The following is a 20,812-nucleotide window of genomic DNA, read 5'->3' on the forward strand; positions in this document are numbered from 1 at the left end:
ACTTAAGGTATGATTATTTTATATTAAATTTTATTTCCAAACAAATGCCAAAGTATTCTCACTCCAAATGGTTAAACTTTGAGCTTAACCTAGGAAAATGAACGGAAACTCTCCCTTTGGCCGTAATTGTAAAACCTGATCTGTGAACGAGACCTGGAGAAGCCTCCATGCTCGTGGAGGAAGGTGGGGTCCAGGAAGTGTGAGGACACTGAGCTCAACCAAAGAGACCGTGACACCACCAAGAAACAAATGGAAAAGTGCAGCTCTTGTAGACTTTCACAGTTGAGCTCACAGGTGGAGAGGCAGTTCCTGCCCCCCTGAGCTTCTCAGTAGGACCCAGCTACTCCCTGCTGGTTCCCGCGAGCATCGCTACCCAGAGGTCCTCAATAGGAAGAACGCTTTTTGCTAATAAAATACTCCTGTCCGCAGGACCCACATCTGTGAAGGGTTCACAGAAGATGCAAATGATCTAATATTTCTTCTGGCAAATTTCTCCACAAAATGGAAAAAGTTTGAAGAAGCTGCTTATCTTGTAAAACACTGCCATGAGAAATCCGGACTCAGAGTCTGTCAACCTAAAATCTTGTATATACTTTGAATGACATGTTCTGCAAACTGCCATGTTTGGCATTGAGAGAGTTACTGGTAGCCAGCCCTTAATAAAAAATAGTCTGAACCACAAGCTGGCCCTGGGGTGGGAATCAGACCCATGAAGATAACAAGGTGGGAAAGAATTCGTGTCACCACTGCATGTTATTCCCACCCTGCCGCCCCCCGCTCAGAATAGCAGAGAGGGGTGCTCACAGAGAGGGGGTGCTCATGGACAAGCCAGCAATTCCCCCTACACCCTTTTAGGAGGTGATACATTTAAAGCATGCCAACAGCCACAACCAAGGACTACATAGGAAGTCTTCTGATTTTTTAAAGACTTTCGATGGAAAGAAATTCCAAAGTTGGATCACAGTTTCTGATTCATTCACTTTGCAATGGTGGTCATAATTTTTAAGCATCTTGAATACTAAGAATGTAAACATCTTATATTACCACTGGGACTTCTTTAATTCAATATGTTAAGTTTATTTTATATACCAGGCGATTTTGATTAGATTCTGTCCTTGAAATCTAGATCACCAGGGTCGGGGTGGGGGGTGGGGGGCGGTGAAGCACTGCTCACCTGGGACTCCAGGGCTCCCTCTGGGGCCTGGAACTGCTTCCAGCAAACCTGAAAGAGAGGAGTTTGGTACCTGAGTGTTTTATATGTGGTTAATTTCATATATTCTGCTTGGTCAGTTTCACTGTGGCGACAGAAGGAAGTTTAACCACCACACACCCAGAACACATTAAAGATCATCGATTCCATTGGAGAAGTATCTCTAGAGCAGTGAAGGATTACAATGGCACTGACCATTCAATGCACAATGAAACCAGTGGACCCAAGCTCATGAGCAACGTGTACCTGTTTCTCCCTTTTCTCCTGCTGGGCCAGGGATTCCATCACGTCCCTGGTTGCCTCTCATCCCCATTGGTCCGGGAGGTCCTGGAAATCCTGGAGGTCCTGAGAAAAGAAATGCCATTCGAAGAGAAGGCATACTTCCTGGCAGTGGCCTGATGTGAACACTGGATACGTAGAATTCGATTCGATTAAAGGTGCTCCTTCCCCCCGCCCCCCAGAACTGTAGTTATGTGATGCTCCATTCACAGTGAAAACTATGAACAGATTTATACTACCATGAAGATCATCACTTCAGAAGGTGGAGGCTGGCAGATCTTTGAATTAGATAGGTATCAATACCTAACCTCATTTTTTTTTTTTTTTTTTTTTGGTCTGGGGACTGAGTAACTGGGAGCTAATTTCTAAGGAGCAGCAGATAGGTATGCAAAGATTCCAGCCTGAGGAGAAAATATGCCTCTGTCCTGAAGGGGAAATAGACAAAGTACAAAAATGGAACCTGGAGGGCCTTTTACTCCTGGAGGACCGGGGAAGCCTTTAATGCCTTTTAACCCCAAATCACCATCAGGGCCCGGCTTTCCTATAAATAAAGAGAGAAGAGAAGGGAAAAAAAGAATAGCACAAGGTAAATGGTTACAACAATGGCAGAAATGGTCCTTTTTTATAGTCACCTGTGCCTCACACTGGCCTTCAGGCCCTTCGCCAGAGAAGCAGAGCAGAGATGTGTCGAATCACTTTCAAACGTGTTTGTGCACCAGCCACACGGGCCACTCAGCATCTGATTTATGACTTTCACTGGGAGTTAACAGCAAATCCACTGAACCTTTCCGTATTTGAAAAGACGGTTTAAATGTTATCTTTCAGTAAGCTGCAACCCAGTAGCCTGGTGGTTGTTTTTAATAAAATAAAACAAAAACTTAAACTCAAATTTATAGGAAAATGAGAAAGAAAGCCAACGCTCAACCTGAAACCATGCCAGGAAAAAAAAAATCACAACAGTGTTTGCCCCCAAATTCATGTTGAAGTCCTTAACCCCAGAACCTCCGGAGATCACTGTATTTGGAGACTGGGTCTTTAAAAAAAGCTATTAAGTTAAAACAAGGTCACTAGGGTGGGGCCTGATCCAATATGACCGGTGTCCTCACAAGAGGCATTGATTAGGACACAGACACGCAGGGAAGGAAGATCATGTGAAGACACGGCAAGAAGTTGCCCAACTCAGGAGAGAGGCCTCAGAAGAAAAAACCATCCGTGCTGACATCCTGAGCTCAGACTCCAGACTCCAGGACTGTGAAAAAATAAATTTCTGCTGTTTAAGTGCCTTGTCTGTGTTTTGTTATGGAAGCCCTAGAAAAGTAATACGAATATGCGGTTGGGCAATGAACTAACATTTAAAAAAATTTTTTTCAAGTTTATTTATGAGAGAGAGAGTGGGGGAGGGACAGAGAGAGAGGGAGACACAGAATCCGAAGCAGGCTCCAGGCTCCGAGCTGTCAGCACAGAGCAGGATGCGGGGCTCGGACCCACAAACGATGAGATCACGACTTGAGCCGAAGGGGGACACTTAACCTACTAAGCCACCCATGCGTCCCAGTGAAGTAACATTGTGTGTCTCTAGGCTGAATTCTTTGAGACAGAACTTAAGTTTTATGGACAGGATCAGGTTTTCAGATGTCAGTCCATCCAACTGGCTGATCGGGGCTCCTCCTGATTGATTTCCCGTTCCTCAGAGTCTAAGAATTTGATGATCAAAGTTGAATAAAAGCAATCATAGTACAAACACCTAAATAGCTTTCAATTTACGCAGCTGATTCTAGGAGGTGAGGGCTATGCTGAGTGTCCCGCTTCCGGCTTTCCGAGCTGTAAAGCCAACGCTCACCTGGGTGACCAGGACTTCCGGGGTTTCCAGGGGCTCCCTCAGGTCCAGCAGGCCCCGAATGTCCAGGTGCTCCAGGTACCCCTCTTTCTCCTTTCCTTCCCATGTCACCTGGAAATCCTGGATCTCCCTTAAAGTCAGCCAAACACCTTTAGAATTCTCATATAAGCAGGATATGTGATCAGAATTGAGTATGGACTCTGCTAGCATTTAGTTAGTGATTTAGTTACTGAGTTAACGATTCCTATTAAATGTCTGCTGATGCAGGCACTGTGACAGGGGCCGGGGACAGGATGGCTACGGGATTTGCTGGAACCAGTGCAAAATGCAAAGGCAGGACGCTTAAATGGCAGGAACAGGGATAAGCAATTCCTTGGGTATTGAAATTGGAGGGATAAACTCATAAGCCAATAGCTGTGTGATAGGCATTCTGAGCTGTGGAAACAGGATTAAAAAAACCCAAGTCATCACCTGAAAACACAGCTGTATTTTCAATGCTTTTTGCCCACACTGAATGTAGACACTTGCTGATACTTAGAGACTCAGCCCCCTCGCTAAAGCATAACGACTTCAGTGGCCGGTATACCTTTGGTCCCGGTGATCCTGGCCTTGCACCTGCTGAGTAACCCGGCTCTCCCTTCTCTCCTTGGAGACCGTGAACACCTGGGAGGCCTGGCCTTCCAGTTAAACCTGGTAGTCCCAAAGCTCCCCTGTGTCCTTTAGGACCTGCAATTAGGAAAGAGGTCAGGGAAAATGAAACATTCTGCTTCTCACTTTTGTATAAACCACCTTTCTGGCTTTTGAGAATCACTGATATGTTGAGTAGTTATCATGGGTGATCTTTACACAATATGAATGTTTATTTAGTTCTCATCTGTGTTCTAATTGCACACAGTATGTTTGTCTAAAAGTAAATCTAGTTTTACACCAACTTTCTACCAAATGGTAAACCCAAACAACAAACCATACAGAAAATCTAGAATAGAATTGGGCTTTCGGCTCACGGACAGGACCTTATACCTTACCTGGCACCCCCATGATCCCCATGCTTCCTGGCACGCCACGTGGTCCTGGTGCCCCGGGATTCCCAATGTTGCCTGGATCTCCTCTGGGGCCTGGAGAAGAAATAAATAGTCACATGTCCTGCACAGTTCCTGGACATAGTAGGTGTCAGTAAATATTTGTTGCTTGTATGAATAAATGAATTCTAAGCACCCAGATCAGCTAGGTTATGTCCTTGTGTAGCTACCTTTCTGCCTTCAGATGAGGAGGGGACTGAGTACCCAGAAAACGTAAAATTAGAGAACTTTAGATTCTTGTCAGCAGGCCTGGAGTTCAAACATCAAAACCATTCTAGGACCAATGCCAGCAGAAAAGAGGGGGTTCCTGCCACCATATCGCAATAAATTTCCAAATGCAATACTGAAGTTTTACTGCCATGTAACATATTTTGTCCCTGATGTCATAGAGAATAGGGGGCTACTGTAATTGTTTAAAAATTTACTTTGCAAACTCAATAGCATGTTTAAAAAAAAGAAAGGCAAATCCGGAAACCTCTAAATCATTACCTGATTTTCTTCTATGATATATGATACTGTGATAAATTATAGTTTATAATACATATCAGCAATGTCAAAATAACATTTTTGGTGCAAATATGGAACGTTGGGGGTGCCTGGGTGGCTCAGTCCATTGAGCATCTGACTCTTGATTTCGGCTCAGGTCATGTTCCCAGAGTTGTGGGATCGAGCCCTGCGTCGGTCTCCACACTGAGCATAAAGCCCGCTTGAGATTCTCTCTCTCTCTCTCTCTCTCTCTCTCTCTCTCTGTCCCTCCCTCTCTCTGCCCCTATCCCCCACTTGTACTCTCTCTCTCTTTCTTTCTCTCTTTCCCCCTGCCCCTCACCCCCACTTGTGCTCTCTCTCTCTCAAAACAAATGTTCAAAAATGGAACTCTGTGTAAGTTAATATTTTTTAGTTAATATAGGCTGACTATAAATAGCTTCATTCTGATTTAATTGTGAAGCAAATTTCTGCTGGAACACTATGGGAGCAAAATTCATATTCAACCCAGTAAGTCAAGAAATACATTTTTGTTATGTTCAGACGTAGGGAAACTTAACTCCTGATATTTCTATCAGAGAATCTGCTCTACCTGGTGGTCCTGGTGGTCCAGGTGGCCCTTGGAGTCCTTTTAAACCTGGTAACCCTGGAACACCACTGTTTCCTTTCTCACCCGGCTTCCCTGCAAATCCTAGTTAAAAACCATGGATTAAAAACACAGGTTAGAATTTTATCAGACTTAGTTCAATCCTGGTTAAAATCGATGAGACATTATTGTAATACATCCATATCATTTTTATTAAGAGCACAGGCAGATGTGGGCTCTTTTCAAAGAGGATTAAATGAGATAATATATGTAAAGTATTAGCATCGTGCTTGGCATGAGTTAGTTCTTCAGTGACACTAGCAATGGTGATATTTACACTTCATTTTAAGAACGAGTGGCCTAAATATAGCTTCTTAAAAAATTTTTTTTCTTTTAGTAACGACAGAGGACCATTTATTACATGATTCTTGTCCAGAGCATCCCTTCCTCAAATCCATTGATTACAATGACCATTTATTAATTAGTACATGACAGACATCATTTTCTTTATTTATCTTATTTCATCTGCAGGCAATGTCAGTCTGTCGTTGAGCCTTTCTAGAATGGGTGTAGAGACAACCAAACTGAGCCTCTGTGAAGTCAACGGACTAATCTAGAGTCACAATCAATGAGTGATCATGCTGGGATCTGAACCCAGCTGTGCAATCTGCGATGCTTGCAAATTTCCCACAAAACTGTCCTACTTTCCATAACACATGGCTTTGATCGCTTTACTTTCTGGCTCAAAATGGTCCTTGAATCTGTGATACCTTTGATGCAGGGCAAATTACAAACTCCTTCCATGGTATCCGAAGCACTTTCTGACATGTCTGTGGCCCGGCTTTGTGCCCTTTCTCAAGATTCCCTTCCTTGGGCAGTTTTCCTGCCTATATCCTTATTCATTCACATAAGCGCTGAGTATCTAATTAATAGACAGGTGTTGTGCCAACAACAGGTGTTGTTCCCAAGTTTTTAGTGTTTAATTGGGGAGTCAGCCAGGTAAATACACAATTACCACCCAGTGTGATAAGTTCTGTAACAGAGCTGGGTACAATATGCTACAGGGAAGAATTTCTGTAAGAGGGGACTGTGTGTGTGTGTGTGTGTGTGTGTGTGTGTGTGTGTGTGTGTGTGTGTTAAAGACTGAAGAGGAGCCAGTTGGGTGGAAAAACCATGAAACAGGACAAGATGCCCAGGCAAGAAAATAGCACATACAAAGGAATGACGAGGAGCAGGGGGTTAGATTATTTTCTTTTGTAACATTTATTTTCTATCGATGTCATTTATTACAATCTAAAAATATATATTATTTAGCATGTTCCTGCTTTGGGCTTGCAGGGGGTTAGCAGGCCAAATCTGGTTTGGTGTGGTATGGCTGGAGGGCTAAAAATGTTTTTTTTACATTTTTACACTAAACTCTAAAAATGACTACGCAACAGGGACCATATCTGGGGCCAGAACCCCTGAGATGTTTACTGCCTGGCCCTATACATAAACTGTCTACAGATCCATTGATGTCTCTTCCCCCCTTTCCCCCCACTGAACTGTAAGTTTCCTCATGACCAGGACACTACCTCTGCTTTGCTCACCTCTATGTCTTTAGGACATAATAAAATACCTAGTCAATAGGTCCTAAAAAATAATTGTTGAAAAATTATCTGTCATGTGGCTGGCGAGGTACGCAAAGGGCAAGTGATAAAGAAACTTTGTATGCCAATGTAAGATTACTTTTTACCATTCTTGGCAAAAAGGTGGTTTTGAGGCTTATGATTTAAAATTGACCAGGGGCAGTTTAAATACAGCAGACCCAAATGCAGAATTAACTTAGAAATAAAAAGTCATGGGCGCCTGGGTGGCTCAGTTGGTTAAGCGTCTGACTTTGGCTCGAGTCATGATCTCATGGTCCGTGAGTTTGAGTCCGGCATCAGGCTCTGTGCTGACAGCTCACAGCCTGGAGCCTGTTTCGGATTCTGTGTCTCCCTTCGTCTCTGCCCCTCTCCCACTCCCACTCTGTCTCTGTCTCTCTCAAAAATAAACATTAAAAAAGTTTTTAAAAAGAAGTGAAAAGTCACACATTAAGGAGACAACACGTAATTGTGCAAAGAACGCCAAGACCCAGTTCTAATCCAGGATTGGGCCACCAACTGGCTTTGTGACTGAGCAGCATGTTGAGTATCAGTTCTCACGGTCTTCATTTGTCAACTACAGGGATTTTCTTGGATCATTCTTAGTCTCAGAACCAGCTGTGATGTTCTGGTTCTACACAAAAGGAACGCTGTACCTTTGAGGCCTGGTTCTCCTTTGTCCCCCAGTAGGTGGGATATTCCAGAAGGACCCTGGGGTCCTTTGTCTCCTTCTTCACCCTGGGCTCCTGGGTGCCCTTTCTCACCCTTTGCTCCTGGGATTCCAAAGTCACCTAAAAAACAGGAGTAACAATGTCAGTTCCTTACTTCTTGAACTTGTTTGTAAGGATTCGAAAGTTAACAGTGCTTACCATAAAACAAAACAAAACAAGACAGATAAACCAAAACAGGCAGTCATTTAAAAGCAGTGGCATAAGATTGCAAGGAGAAAATTCGACTCCATTCAAATGGAAAAAGGAATACAAAGAATAGCAAAATCGAATACGTGGTTCTCTCAGAATTATATTGCCCTCAAAGGGTAAAACATAATTTATTTTTCTGTTATGTAAGTGAACATTGTTCCTTCCTCCTGTTCTTGGGAAGACACTCCATCACTTACCCCTCTGTCCTGGGGTTCCTGGGTTTCCGGGAGGCCCCGGAGGACCAATGTGTCCCGGATAGCCCATCATGCCAATCGTTCCTTTTTCACCTGTGGAAACACGTTAACGCGAGACAGCTCAGATTGCACAGAACGACAGAAGTGAAAAATTCCATAAAATAAAATGTTATACTTTTTTTAATGTTATTTATTTGTGAGAGAGAGAGGCACAAGCAGGGGAGGGCCAGACAGAAAGGGGCACAGAGGGGTCCGGAGTGGGCTCCATGCTGACAACAGAGAGCCCTATTGGGGGCTCGAACTCACAAACCGTGAGATCATGACCTGAGACGAAGTCACACGCTAACTAACTGAGCCAACCACGTGCCCCTAAAATAAGTTATAATTCTAAAGAGAGTTGAAGAAATGATTTCTGTAAACAGAAAAAGAACCATATTTATCTAGGTGATTGACCAGTAAACATTCTTTATTAAATTAGGGTTGTGGAGGTCATGGGTAGCAAATCACATTTGCAGATGAAAGTAGAACATGGGGGGGCGCCTGGGTGGCTCAGTCGGTTGAGCGTCCGACTTCAGCTCAGGTCATGATCTCACACTCCGTGAGTTCGAGCCCCGCGTCGGGCTCTGTGCTGACAGCTCAGAGCCTGGAGCCCGCTTCAGATTCTGTGTTTCCCCCTCTCTCTGCCCCTCCCCTGCTCATGTTCGGTCTCTCTCTGTCTCAAAAATAAATAAAAACATTAAAAAAAAAAAAAGAAAGTAGAACATGGTGAAGAGATGGAGTGCTCCCTCCTCCCAAACCCCGCGTGGCTCTCTATTGTGTTCCCTTATTTTATTTTCCTCACAGCAGCTGTTGACTATTGAACCTAGTTTTTATTTTTTAGTTATTTATTTTTATTTTTATTTATTTTAGGGGGAGAGAGAGAGAGAGAGAGAGAGAGAGAGAGAGAGAGAGAGAGAATATCTTAATCAGGCTCCATGCTCAGCACAGAGCCCAATGTGGGACTCATTCCTATGATGCTGGGATCATGACCCGAGCTGAAATCAAGAGTCAGATGGTTAACTAACTGAGCCACCCAGGCACCCTGAATTTAGCTTTTAAATGGATTTGTTATTGTCTCTCCCATTGTCAGAGGTGGAATCTTGTCCACTGACATGTTTCTAGTGCTGGCATGTGGGAGAAGCTTAATAATATAAATGAAAGAATGATTTGTAGATTAAGTTGTTTTTCTGGGTTCTTCTCTGGAGGAATGAGATGAATGAGGTCCTTATGCTGTGACTATTAGAATATTCTTCCCAAACATACAAACTATAAAAACAGTGATGAAATAAAAAGAATGATAAGGGAATACTAGAAACAACTCTATGTCAGCAAATCAGGTAACTTGGGGGCATTCGCACAAATTCCTACTGAGGCACAGATTACTGAAACTGACTCAAGAAGAAATAGAAAATCTGAGTAGACCTACAACAAGGAATTGATTTGGTAATGTAAAAACTTCCCACAAAAGAAAGCCCAGACTCAGATGACTTCACTGGTGAATTCAACCAAACGTTTAAGGAATATCAATTCTTCACTAACTCTTCCAGAAAATACAAAAGGAGGGAATACTTTCCATCTTGTTCTAGGAGGCCAGTGTTACCCAGACACCAAAACCAGACAAAGATATCACAAGAAAAGAAAATGACTAATATCCATTATACATATAGATGCAAAAATTCTCAAGAAAATACTATCAAATGTATTTTAGCAGTGGCATATAGAAAGGATTGCACAGCCAAAGTTGTCATACTCTGGGTAATTGTGAAACGTGACCATCCCACCACCAACACTGACCCCTTACAAATAACTCAGTAGGAAACACTTATACTAACTCAAAGAGAAGTGTAGAGTCAAAAGCCTAGGTCTATGTCCAATTTTTACAGCCACCTTAAAAGGAAGAAGACAGAAGAAAAATAAAAGCATAAAAAAGGATACCTGGTGGTCCTAAAAATCCTGGATTTCCTGGATATCCTTTTTGACCAGGTGGTCCCACCTCACCTCGATGACCTGGCATCCCTGGTGGCCCGGGTTCTCCAGGAAAGCCTGACCTATCCAAGCCTGGAATACCTGGGTCTCCCTTTGGCCCCGTTTCACCTCTTCTGCCTAGGTATGAATGAATGAATGAATGAATGAACGAACAAATGAACGCACAACTGCTTTCCCCACCAACTCCAGAAATATTTTTTATGACTATAAATATTTAGCTGTGTGATTATGGGCAAACCACACACTCATCAGATTGATTGGCTGATTTCATCCCCTTCTGTAAAATTTCTAAGATCACTTCTACCTTTAACATTCTGTTTCAGTGATTCATGCAGTAATAAAAGTGTAGAGTTTAGATCTATTTTCTAGTCCTGCAGACATATCCTGGGACTGCACTTTATGACTGTAGCTCAGTCTTTAACCTGCAGAATAATACATACAGAGCCACCCACGTGGAGGCGAGCCACCAGATACTTCTGGAAACAACAACAGCACTACGACAACCATTAATCTCTTAGCCCAACATTGGATTGTGAACATAAAAGCAGGATGATAGCTCATAGGCATTAGCTGAGCTCTAAATGATTTTTCTCAGTCCACAGATCTGATTGAGAAGAGCCAACAAAATAGAATAAGTTTCACACAATCTGGGCCATCTAGCCTGCATAATTTAGATTTATTTCATAAGCTTATTTTATGTTGCTTGGGAAGCAATTAACTACATATCAAAATTTACCACTTTATATACTAATGAAGGTAATGATAAAGCTTTTTTCTGAGAGTTTATATGCACATAAATATACATGTAAATATACATATATAAGTATATATCCTCAATATGTATATATACTCAGTCATGTGTACAAGGCACAAACCAATTTTACTGTACTAACCCGAAGTCTCTTACTCTATAGTTGGTACTCACTGCAACAAATCCACGACAAGGTTTAGATGGCTAAAATAACATTCCCCGCTGAACAGTGGTCAGCACTTGCTGCTGGACAGTTCCCATGTTAAGCAGCAAAGCGCAGAGCTGGAGTCTCAAGTCACCTATCTGCCTAATGACTAGTTTCAAGGCCCTCCTCTTACCTTGTTGACCTTCCAATCCATTTAATCCTGGAAGTCCTTGGGCTCCCCTGGGACCCTCCATGCACCTTCCTGGGGGTCCTTTTTCTCCAGGTGGTCCAGCCTTCCCTGGATCCCCTACAAAACGGTCCCAGAATATATTCAGATGCCAAAACCCAAGGTCCTAGTACAATCATTCTCTTGTAACTTTTCCCCCCAAATTGAACCTATATTTAATACAGTGGATATGCCTTTTTACAGAGGAAACTCACTATAAAGGACAGAAGGAAGGAAGGAGGAAGGAAAGAAAAAAATAAAGGTAGGGCAGTGATGTTGAATGGAAAAATAATTAGGACCTGCAGATTCTGTCTGTTGAACTAGAAGTTTGAGAAGAACTCTTCATCCTAGCGCACTTTTAATTTGCTGCCTTTTAGCAGAGATCGCAGTGGAGAAAAATAATCACACGAGCCACTGTACCTTGTGGTCCATCAAGCCCTCTGGTTCCTGGAATTCCAGGGAGACCTGGATGTCCAGGGAGTCCAATTTCTCCATTTTTCCCAGAATTGCCTCTTTCTCCCGGAAAACCTGGCGTTCCTGGTTCTCCAGGCAAGGCTAGTCCCGGCTCTCCCTGTTCCACAGAAGTCGTGTTAGTTTTACTATATAATGCTTCCAAATCCTTCTTGACTACCAACTGGTCTTTAGCGCTATTAAATGGAAAATAATCTGTTCTGGGGCGCCTGGCTGGCTCAGTCAGTTGAGCGTCCAACTTCAGCTCAGGTTATGATCTCACGGTTCGTGAGTTCGAGCCTCACATTGGGCTGTCCGTGCAGAGCCTCCTTTGGATCCTCTGTCCCCCCTCTCTCTGCCCTTCCCCCACTCATGTGCATGCACGCTCTCTCTCTTTCTCAAAATAAATAAACATTAAAAAAAGAAAAAAATCCATTCTTCACAGTCACCACCATGCTATCAACTTTCCTATTTCAACTCTAGTTGCTGAGTTTTCTATTCAATTATGCTTAAGTATTCTTGAGGCTATATAACTCTTTTAGAAGGGTGAAATTGTCTGGAAACAGTCTAGATGTCTCTCCTTTTGATCGCTTTTCTCCTAGTTATCCACACTTCCTCTTAGAGTCCTTCCATTTTAAATACTCTGAATGCTTCTGAAGATTAAGGAAGAAATAGAGAGGCAAACTTATCTTCTAACCCCTTCTATTTTCCTTTCTAAAAGGGAGGGATGGTTCAGAAGAACATTAAAAAGTATTTAATTCCTTTACCATCTACAAATATATAGATAATTTCTACACCTAGAGCATCCTACCTGGCTGATTGTAATTGCCCACCTCCCTCATCATTCCCCCCTGCCCCCCACCACCATCAGTCTGAGTTTTAATTCTTGAAGAACCTTGGCTCCGGGGAGACCTGGTTCTCCAGGTGACCCAGGCTTTCCCATTTCTCCTGGACAACCTGGTGATCCTTTTGCTCCTGGAAAACCTTGGTCTCCTACAGAGAAAAAATAATAAAGGTTGTAGGATTAGGCTTAGGAAAAGATTCTGAGAAGTGTCTCTGTTTTATCTGATTTTATCTGATGTTTTTATAGGGCAAGTTGCTAGAAATGTTTTTATGAAAGTTTGAATGATGAAAAAGCCAACTGCTGGGGGGCCCCGGGTGGCTCAGTCTGTTACTTGATTTTGGCTTGGGTCATGATCTCACAGTTCATGAATTCAAGCCCTGCATCGGGCTTTGTGCTGACAGTGTGGAGCCTGCTTGGGATATTCTCTCTCTCTACTTTTCCTCTGCCCCTCCCCCACTCACACTGTCTCGAAATAAATAAATAAACTTAAAAAAGAAAATGAAAAAGTCAACTGCTAAATTAGCAGTTAAAAAAATTCTGTTTCAAATCAGATCCTCAATTTAAAAAATGGCTTTCTCCATTTTGTTGTTTAGGATGGCTACAATTTTGATTTGGCAGTTCTTTAAACCACTGATACTGGTTGTCAATTTGGCAGACTTTATCTTTTCAAGTTGTATTTTACATAAAGCGTACAGCCAAATGAATTTTTGCAGGTGTAGATATCCTTGAAGCATGACCCAGATCAAGATAGAAAGGCTTTCCAGCGCCCTGGGTAGCCTGTCTCAACATGGGTGGTTCAAGAGAATTACTTCCTAATGCCATGAATGTAATGAATTAACTTTTTTCTTATATATTTATAATAGGAGAACTGAGGAAGGAGTCACACAGATCATTTTCTCTGTTCTGTGGTTCAGAAGAGGAAACCCTGGTGGGGCAAGGCTGCGGTCAGAGAGTTCTTTTGTGCCCCTAATATGACCAATTTTTAATTCGTCATTAGTTCACGCATTATTAGGTTCAATTTTGAATTTTGAATCTGTACTTTAAAGGATTTTCTTAGGCTATTTCTTGTCCCCATGGTTGAGTCTCCTTCCAGAGGGTAAATCCATGGGGTTACAAGCTAGGATGCAATTTCTCAATGCAGGGTCCAAAAAGAACTAGGCAAAATATGGGCCAGGCTGCGTTACTTCAAAGATCATTGGGAAGACATCCAAGAAATTGGAGTCTAGGACATCCTCGAAACTATTACATCTTCCATTTCAAATATTCATAAACTGAGATCAATATTTCCACATTTGGGCAGAACTAATGCACTCCAGACACTGACGACATCTCAAAGAGAACAAGAACCAAAAATGGATTCTATGTTGACACTTTAAATAATATTGAAACAAACATAAAGTGATTATAAAATCTGAAAATCTATGCCACAACCCAGGGACCATGAGAGCTCATACGCCATCCTGGGCAAAACTCTGATGTATTTATTAGGTGACTGTCTTCTCTGTATCTGGATTTCTTTGGGGTGTTTTCCCTTTGATGGGAAACAGCATTTGTTCCCAAAGGAAGATAATTTCTGTAGTTTATATGGGAGTGTATAGGACAACCAGTTACTTGTGATTTAATAGTTCTTTTTTTTAATTATAAAAGAAATGTATAAAGTGAAAACATGCATAAATGTAAAGAAAGTACGTTTATTAAGAAGGAAAAAAAAAATCCTCACAGTTCCACACTCGACAAGAATCACTTTTACCATTTTTGTAAATTGCTTTCCAGATGTTTTCTACATATTTTAAAACTTTTAATTGAAATGAGATGTATAAATCTGTATGAATTCTGCCTCTTTGCCTAACATCATAGTAAGACTTTTTTTTTCTCATTTAAGATGGATGAAAAACATTATTTTAAATACCACATTATGGATCTTTTCCATGTTATTCATGATATGTATTTATATTTTCTTTTTTTTAAGTTTATTTATTTTGAGAGAAAGAGGGAGCGTGCAGGGCAGAGAGACAGACAGAGAGAGGGAAGGAGAGACAGACAATCCCAAGCAGACGCTGCACCATCAGCACAGAGCTGGACACGGGGCTCAAACTCACAAACCGTGAGATCAATACCTGAGCTGAAATCAAGAGTCGGAGGCTGAAATCAAGAGTCGGAGGCTTAACTGACTGAGCAACCCAGACACCCTTGCATTTATATTTTCCAAACATCCACAATGATCCCTATGTTTTAAAATCTGTAAACCTACCCTTAGGTCCTGGGGGCCCAGGGAAGCCAATTCCTGGAATCCCTGGTTCACCATCAGGCCCAGGAAGACCCGGATAACGACATTTTCCTATGGATCCAGGGATACCTTAAAAACACACACACACCCACATAAGGTACTTTCCTTCATCTTGCCTTGAGACAAAAAGTCTAAGTTTCTGTGTCATCCTAGGCCTTTCTGGAAATTAAGAAATAATTTTAACATAACCCCAACTGTACGCTCTTCCTCTCCATTCTTATCCAGTGTAGCTCCATTAGGAGCTACAGATAATGTTTAAGATAGAGCTTAATTCCTAAAAAGAAATATTCTAACTATCTTGGACTACATACGTCTCCCTCCACGCATGCAAAATTAAGTTTTAGATCAAATTGGCAAAGCAGTTACATTTTCAAATGAAGAAGCAATGGGGACTATCCTGATTAGCCACTGGCAAACGTCACTTATTCCCCCACCAAAAACCCATGAAGACTGTTCTGCTCTTGGGTTCCTTTTAAGTAATTATATCAAGTCCTTTTTTTTTTTTTTTAAATCAGAAGTACCAATGGGGAATAATTTGGCTAATCTCAAAGAACAACAACAAGTCCCCTGCCTGTTGGCTTGTTATCTGACCAGACTCCAGCCTCTGCATTCTTTTAGAGCCAATAAATATATTTTTTCCTTACCAAAGGGACAATATTTTTCTAGAACAATCAGGATGCCATTTGATGTCATGCACCAGACGTGACAAAGGGGATACTCACCAGGCGGACCTTGGGGGCCAGCACGGCCAGGGAGCCCTGGAGGTCCTGGGGGCCCTGGGACTGGTGTCGCAACACTGAATTCTCCCTTAGGACCTTAAGAAAGTTTGTGATCATAAGACTGGTGTGCATTTTGAAGCTTTTTTTTTGGTTCAGGGGGAGCAAATGTAATTATAAGGGGTTTATAAACATATCCCAAGGAATATAAAAAATAGTTTCTGCTTCCATAGGCTTTAAAACTGGCTTAAAGATGACCAACCCATTGAAACTTTCTTATTCAAGTGATGAATATTTATAAGCATTTACTATTGTCTAAGCTTCAATTATAGCTCAACTCAATGCCGGTCTATTGAAAGGGAAGCTATTCTAAAAAAAAAAAATCAATGATATGGAATTCAGTGTAAATGTTAGTGAATATTTATTTGGTAGGTTCTTTATTTATTGGGTGACTAGTTTTCACAGGAAGAAAGTATGGCATGCTGAACAAAAGATCAAGTGTGGCTTGGGCACATATTTTAACCTCTGTGGTAATTTCTTCATGTGTCATTGGGGAAATAATGCCTACCCAGTCCATAAAAATTCGAGATAATGTGGCTATGCTGGCCAACATTAAAAACATGTTAGTGATTTGAATTATCCGTATATTTATGGAAAAAATAAGTTTATAGTAGTTTGATGGGAAAAACTTCATGATAATGTATTTTACGACAATGGAGTCCTTCACTAGAAATTCACATGTAGAAAGAACAGAAGATTTGAAGATGGATTAGGAGATCAGGAAAACTTTTTCTGTAAAGAGCCAGATAGTAAATAATCTGGGCTTTGTGGTCCAAATGGTCTCTATACCATAACTCAATGCTGCCATTGCAGCATGAGAATAGCCAGGAACAATATGGATATGAATGAGGGTGGCTACGTGCTAGGAAAACGTTATTTATGGACACTGAAACTTTAATTTCATATAATTTTCATGTACCACAAAGTATTATTCAAAAGATTTTTTTCCCTAATCATTTGAAAATATAAAAACCACTTTTAGCTTGTGGATCATACATAAATATGCGGTAGGCTGGATTTAGACTATGGGCTGCCATGGTTTGCCAATCCCTGGATTAGAATAGCAGCCTCAAAAGTAAGGTGCAGAAGAAAAACACATATATATATACACACATATACATATGTATATACATATATACATACATATATATGTGTGTATATATATACATATATATATATAGTCACAAAAAAGGCTTTACGCACATGTGTGGACAGAAATGCATGCATACAATGTAAAAAATATACAGAAATGCTTGGGGAGAGGCACTTACATATTTTTTTACTGATAAGGGATACTATAAAACAATTTGGAGGCCATTAGTTTATTGAGTCTCACCCTTTAAAGTGATATTAGAAGTAAGAAATGACATGGTGGCATTATTTGTTGAAAACCGTCAGCAATGTGCAATTCTTATCTTCCGCCATGTTCTCTGCCACGGATAAACATTGGGGATCAGATCCCTCCTGAATCCACGAACTATGTTCAGTACACATGGATCCCAAAAGTTACTGAGGCTTTAGGACTATTGTCAGAAAACTATTCTTCATTTATCTTAGATATTTTGAAGTTTTATTTGTAAACCGTCTATTGGATTATGGGTCAAAAGAATAAATTTGCAACAACATTAGTGGACCCTTGAGACTCAGAAGGGGCTTCTCAGGATCAATTTCATAGATTTCCGCCCCCCCCCTTTGTTTATCATAACTGATTGCCACTCATTCCATCTATTTCTGTTTAGCATATGGAGATAGACTATCTTAGGAAATTTCAACTGAACTTCTCAGTAACAGAGAAAATACATTTTCTCTGACATATCCTACATATTCTTTCTGAGTGTCTATGAGTTGACATATTCTACTTATTAGAAGTAAGTTTCTATACATCATTTTAGTCTTGAGGGAGCTTTACTTGCTCTAGGAACCATAGACCCACTCCATAGGAAAACAGGACTGGAAAGAAAACTAACCAACCGGCTTCTCCAGGTGGTCCGGGGGCTCCAGGAATTCCTTGGGTACCCTTTGGACCAGGCTCTCCCTGCGGTCCGTAGTCTGGTGGTCCAGGTGGTCCTGCAGGTCCCGGGGGCCCAGGGGTGCCGGGATCCCCTGGAGGACCCTGGTCCCCCTTCTCACCAGTCAGGGCCTGTGACAACAGGAATACGTTTGGATGGTGCTTCATTCCAGTATCTCCTTCCACGGGTTAATCTTACCATGAATACGAGTACCAGATAAGCAGCCAATGAGAAAACTTTGAATCAAAAAGCAGGTATTTGAAGGGAATTGTTACTAAAATGAGACCGCTATATGGTTTCTGCTGTTCTGTGCTCTTTGGATTTCAGCAACATTTCATTCACTCGAAGTCTCTGGAGACACACACTTGTGTCTTCTGGTGGGATGTCATACGTAGAACAGCCCCTAAGACTCTGTTCAAATCAGTCAACAGTTCAAATAGCTTTAGAGTGAACATTCGTGTGAATAGCATATTTCTCAACTAAAACCAGCACAGCAAACTTTTATTTGTTTTTTACCGGGTGTTTTCATTACAAAGGAGATTCAGGTCCAGATAGACTGTATTCATTTTTTTCCTTATAAAATATCTTTTGCTAGATTATGTCTTAAGATTTAATGGTAATGGTGAAAGCTATATGAGAGGTATGTTTTATACCAACTGTAAAAATACTGACTTTCCATGATTATATAGCTTAAATTGAATAAAATAATATAATTGTAAAAAAAATATCTTTTTGTAACTGCATAGGGCCATAACTCTGGAGATGATTTGCGTATTTTAAACAAGTTAAATATGACATAATAATTGAGTTCTTCTTCCATCCCAATATGGCCTCAAATAATAGATTTGACTGGATTTTTCCTTGTTCAGGATCATTGGGTGACTCGGTGGTTTTATGTTTTTTTGTTTGTTCGTTTTTCCTTCTTCCATAATGACAGGGCATAAGACTCAACACATTACCTCCTTGAGGTTTTTCTTACATTACTTTTACTGGAACTTAATAAAGAATTAGCAAGACGCAAATGGAAGCATCATGTGAACTGTACTAGTGCTAAACCAAAAGAATTCTAGACTCTGTCCCTCTATAAGCATCACTACCACCCGGGGTGGGGGGACAGCCTGGCTGTTTCCCAGAGTCTGAGAAACACTGGCCCTGCCAGCTGCTCTCAGCCCAAAAGTATTTTGTAGTCAAAAGGTATAACGAAGATTATAGGCCACATCTAGATCTTGGGGAGCCACACTTTATTCTGATATTAATGGGTCTGTAAACAAATGTTTAAATTTATTTGCCAAGTTTTCCTGTCCGAGGTGGGACTCTTTTAATTGAATAACACCGATGAACTCTGGGAGACACTGGTATTTCCTGGGGCAGGCTGGGAAGCATGGCTGGCAAACTTCTCCCAGATATACTGGGGGAGGTGCTCAGCCTCTGCCCCCTGACATCTTCAAATAGATCCCCATAGGAATCTCTCAAGTGCACATGTGAGACATTCTATCCCTATCCCATGAAAAGAGAGAACTTACCTAAGCTTAACTATTTTAAAGGACAAAACATCTGATCTGTTTGATTGACTAACCTCCTCCTAAAATTGTGCTTTATGCATTTATTTTTACTTCAAAGAATGAATATTGCCTTCAAGATATTGATCAAAACGTTCCCTTATTTATCATTTTCTAAACTTGTCTATAACTCATTGGGCATAAGTGTGGAATTGTAACTTGCGTAGGAGACAAGGTCATTATCGATGTAGAATTTTATTTGGGCTAAAAGCACGACTGAGTGCTACCTATGTGTGAAAATACTACACACATGTGTTGGGGTTAGTACTGCTCATTTGAAGATGCCTCATTGTGCGGTTAGAGGGACGCACTGTGCTGAATGGCCAAGGATTTTATGAATGGAAAGTACCCAATGTGGTAACTTCAGAGCATATCAGTTGTAGGGAGGGTAATTCGAAAAAAGTTACTAGATACCAACCGGTTCCCCTTTAGGTCCTGGTGATCCTTTTACCCCGGGGGTTCCAGGAATTCCATCCAAGCCTCTTCTTCCAGGATGCCCTCTGAGCCCGGGGTCCCCTGGGGCACCCACTTGTCCATCAGGTTGAGGTGCTTCCCCTTTTTCTCCTTTAAGTCCTGGATCCCCCTGAACACCCGGGAACCCCTAGGGCGGTACAGAAACGAGTCTGCATTGCAATTGGGTACAGCTGTTCTTGTGCCAATCTTAAAAAAAAAGTCAACCAGAATTTTTCAAGTGTAATGAACATGGATATTTTTCAGACACTTTCTTTAGCCTACAAGTATAACTTCAAGCTTTTTTCCCTCTCTATTTGCTTTCAAAACTGGAATTCAGTTAGCACAATTCAATGCAACACACACAATAATATTGGTCAATATGACACAGATATCATCGTAACTTAGATTCTGTTAGAATATTGGAAATTTTAACATGCATCTATGGATCATTTGATTGAAATATATATATATATCTGTGTAACTCTCTGACTCACCGTGATAGTCAAACCTCTAATTTCTAATAGTTTATCGAGGTATAATTTACATATCATAAGATATATCTTTATACGAATACAGTTCCATGACTTTTAGTACATTTGTACATTTATGCTACGATCGCCATAATCCAGTGTTAAAACATTTCCGGTACTCCCTCGGATTCCTTCAGATCCATTTGCAGTCATGCCCTGTCCCAACCGCAGCCCAGGCAACCAGAGATCTGCTTCTAGTTCTGATCCGTTTTAAATGATTCAAAGTTCATTAATTCATTCACTTATTCACACATCATGCATTTACTCATTTAATCAAGTCTCTATGAAATGCTCTAATATTAAGTACTCTTTGCCAGGCACCAAACTGATAACCTATGTGTGGTGCTACTGTACTTCCAGAACGTGCTGTTATCCAAATTGAAACGAAAGCTCCCAAACCATGAAATCTTACTGGATATCCGGGAAGACCCGCACTTCCTGGCGACCCTGGGCTTCCTTTAGTGCCAGCTGGCCCTTGTCCGCCTGCAAAGCAGTGAATTATTAAATATTTGTTGAATACCAACTCTGAGTAGCCCAGGTAATG

General features: G+C 41.2%; 1 protein-coding gene across 2 annotated transcripts in view; it reads right to left on the reverse strand.

The window, feature by feature from the left end:
• COL4A3 (collagen type IV alpha 3 chain) overlaps positions 1-20,812 on the reverse strand; it is a 133,595-nt gene that overhangs the window by 16,189 nt on the left and 96,594 nt on the right. For both annotated transcript variants that reach the window (XM_019445723.2, XM_019445722.2), the window contains exons 24-41: positions 20,681-20,751; positions 19,704-19,886; positions 17,689-17,857; positions 15,664-15,756; positions 14,906-15,010; positions 12,706-12,803; positions 11,781-11,931; positions 11,328-11,441; positions 10,188-10,355; positions 8,217-8,306; positions 7,756-7,890; positions 5,481-5,579; positions 4,352-4,441; positions 3,913-4,052; positions 3,330-3,456; positions 1,950-2,030; positions 1,457-1,555; positions 1,175-1,222 (exon numbers count right to left, since the gene is read on the reverse strand). In XM_019445723.2, coding sequence (XP_019301268.2) covers positions 1,175-1,222; positions 1,457-1,555; positions 1,950-2,030; positions 3,330-3,456; positions 3,913-4,052; positions 4,352-4,441; positions 5,481-5,579; positions 7,756-7,890; positions 8,217-8,306; positions 10,188-10,355; positions 11,328-11,441; positions 11,781-11,931; positions 12,706-12,803; positions 14,906-15,010; positions 15,664-15,756; positions 17,689-17,857; positions 19,704-19,886; positions 20,681-20,751 — 2,061 coding nt within the window. The remainder of the gene's footprint in view (positions 1-1,174; positions 1,223-1,456; positions 1,556-1,949; positions 2,031-3,329; positions 3,457-3,912; positions 4,053-4,351; positions 4,442-5,480; positions 5,580-7,755; positions 7,891-8,216; positions 8,307-10,187; positions 10,356-11,327; positions 11,442-11,780; positions 11,932-12,705; positions 12,804-14,905; positions 15,011-15,663; positions 15,757-17,688; positions 17,858-19,703; positions 19,887-20,680; positions 20,752-20,812) is intronic.

The sequence above is a fragment of the Panthera pardus genome, unplaced genomic scaffold, assembly GCF_024362965.1.
Source record: "Panthera pardus isolate Hobbes unplaced genomic scaffold, ASM2436296v1 HiC_scaffold_10, whole genome shotgun sequence".
Classification (NCBI taxonomy): Eukaryota; Metazoa; Chordata; class Mammalia; order Carnivora; family Felidae; genus Panthera; species Panthera pardus.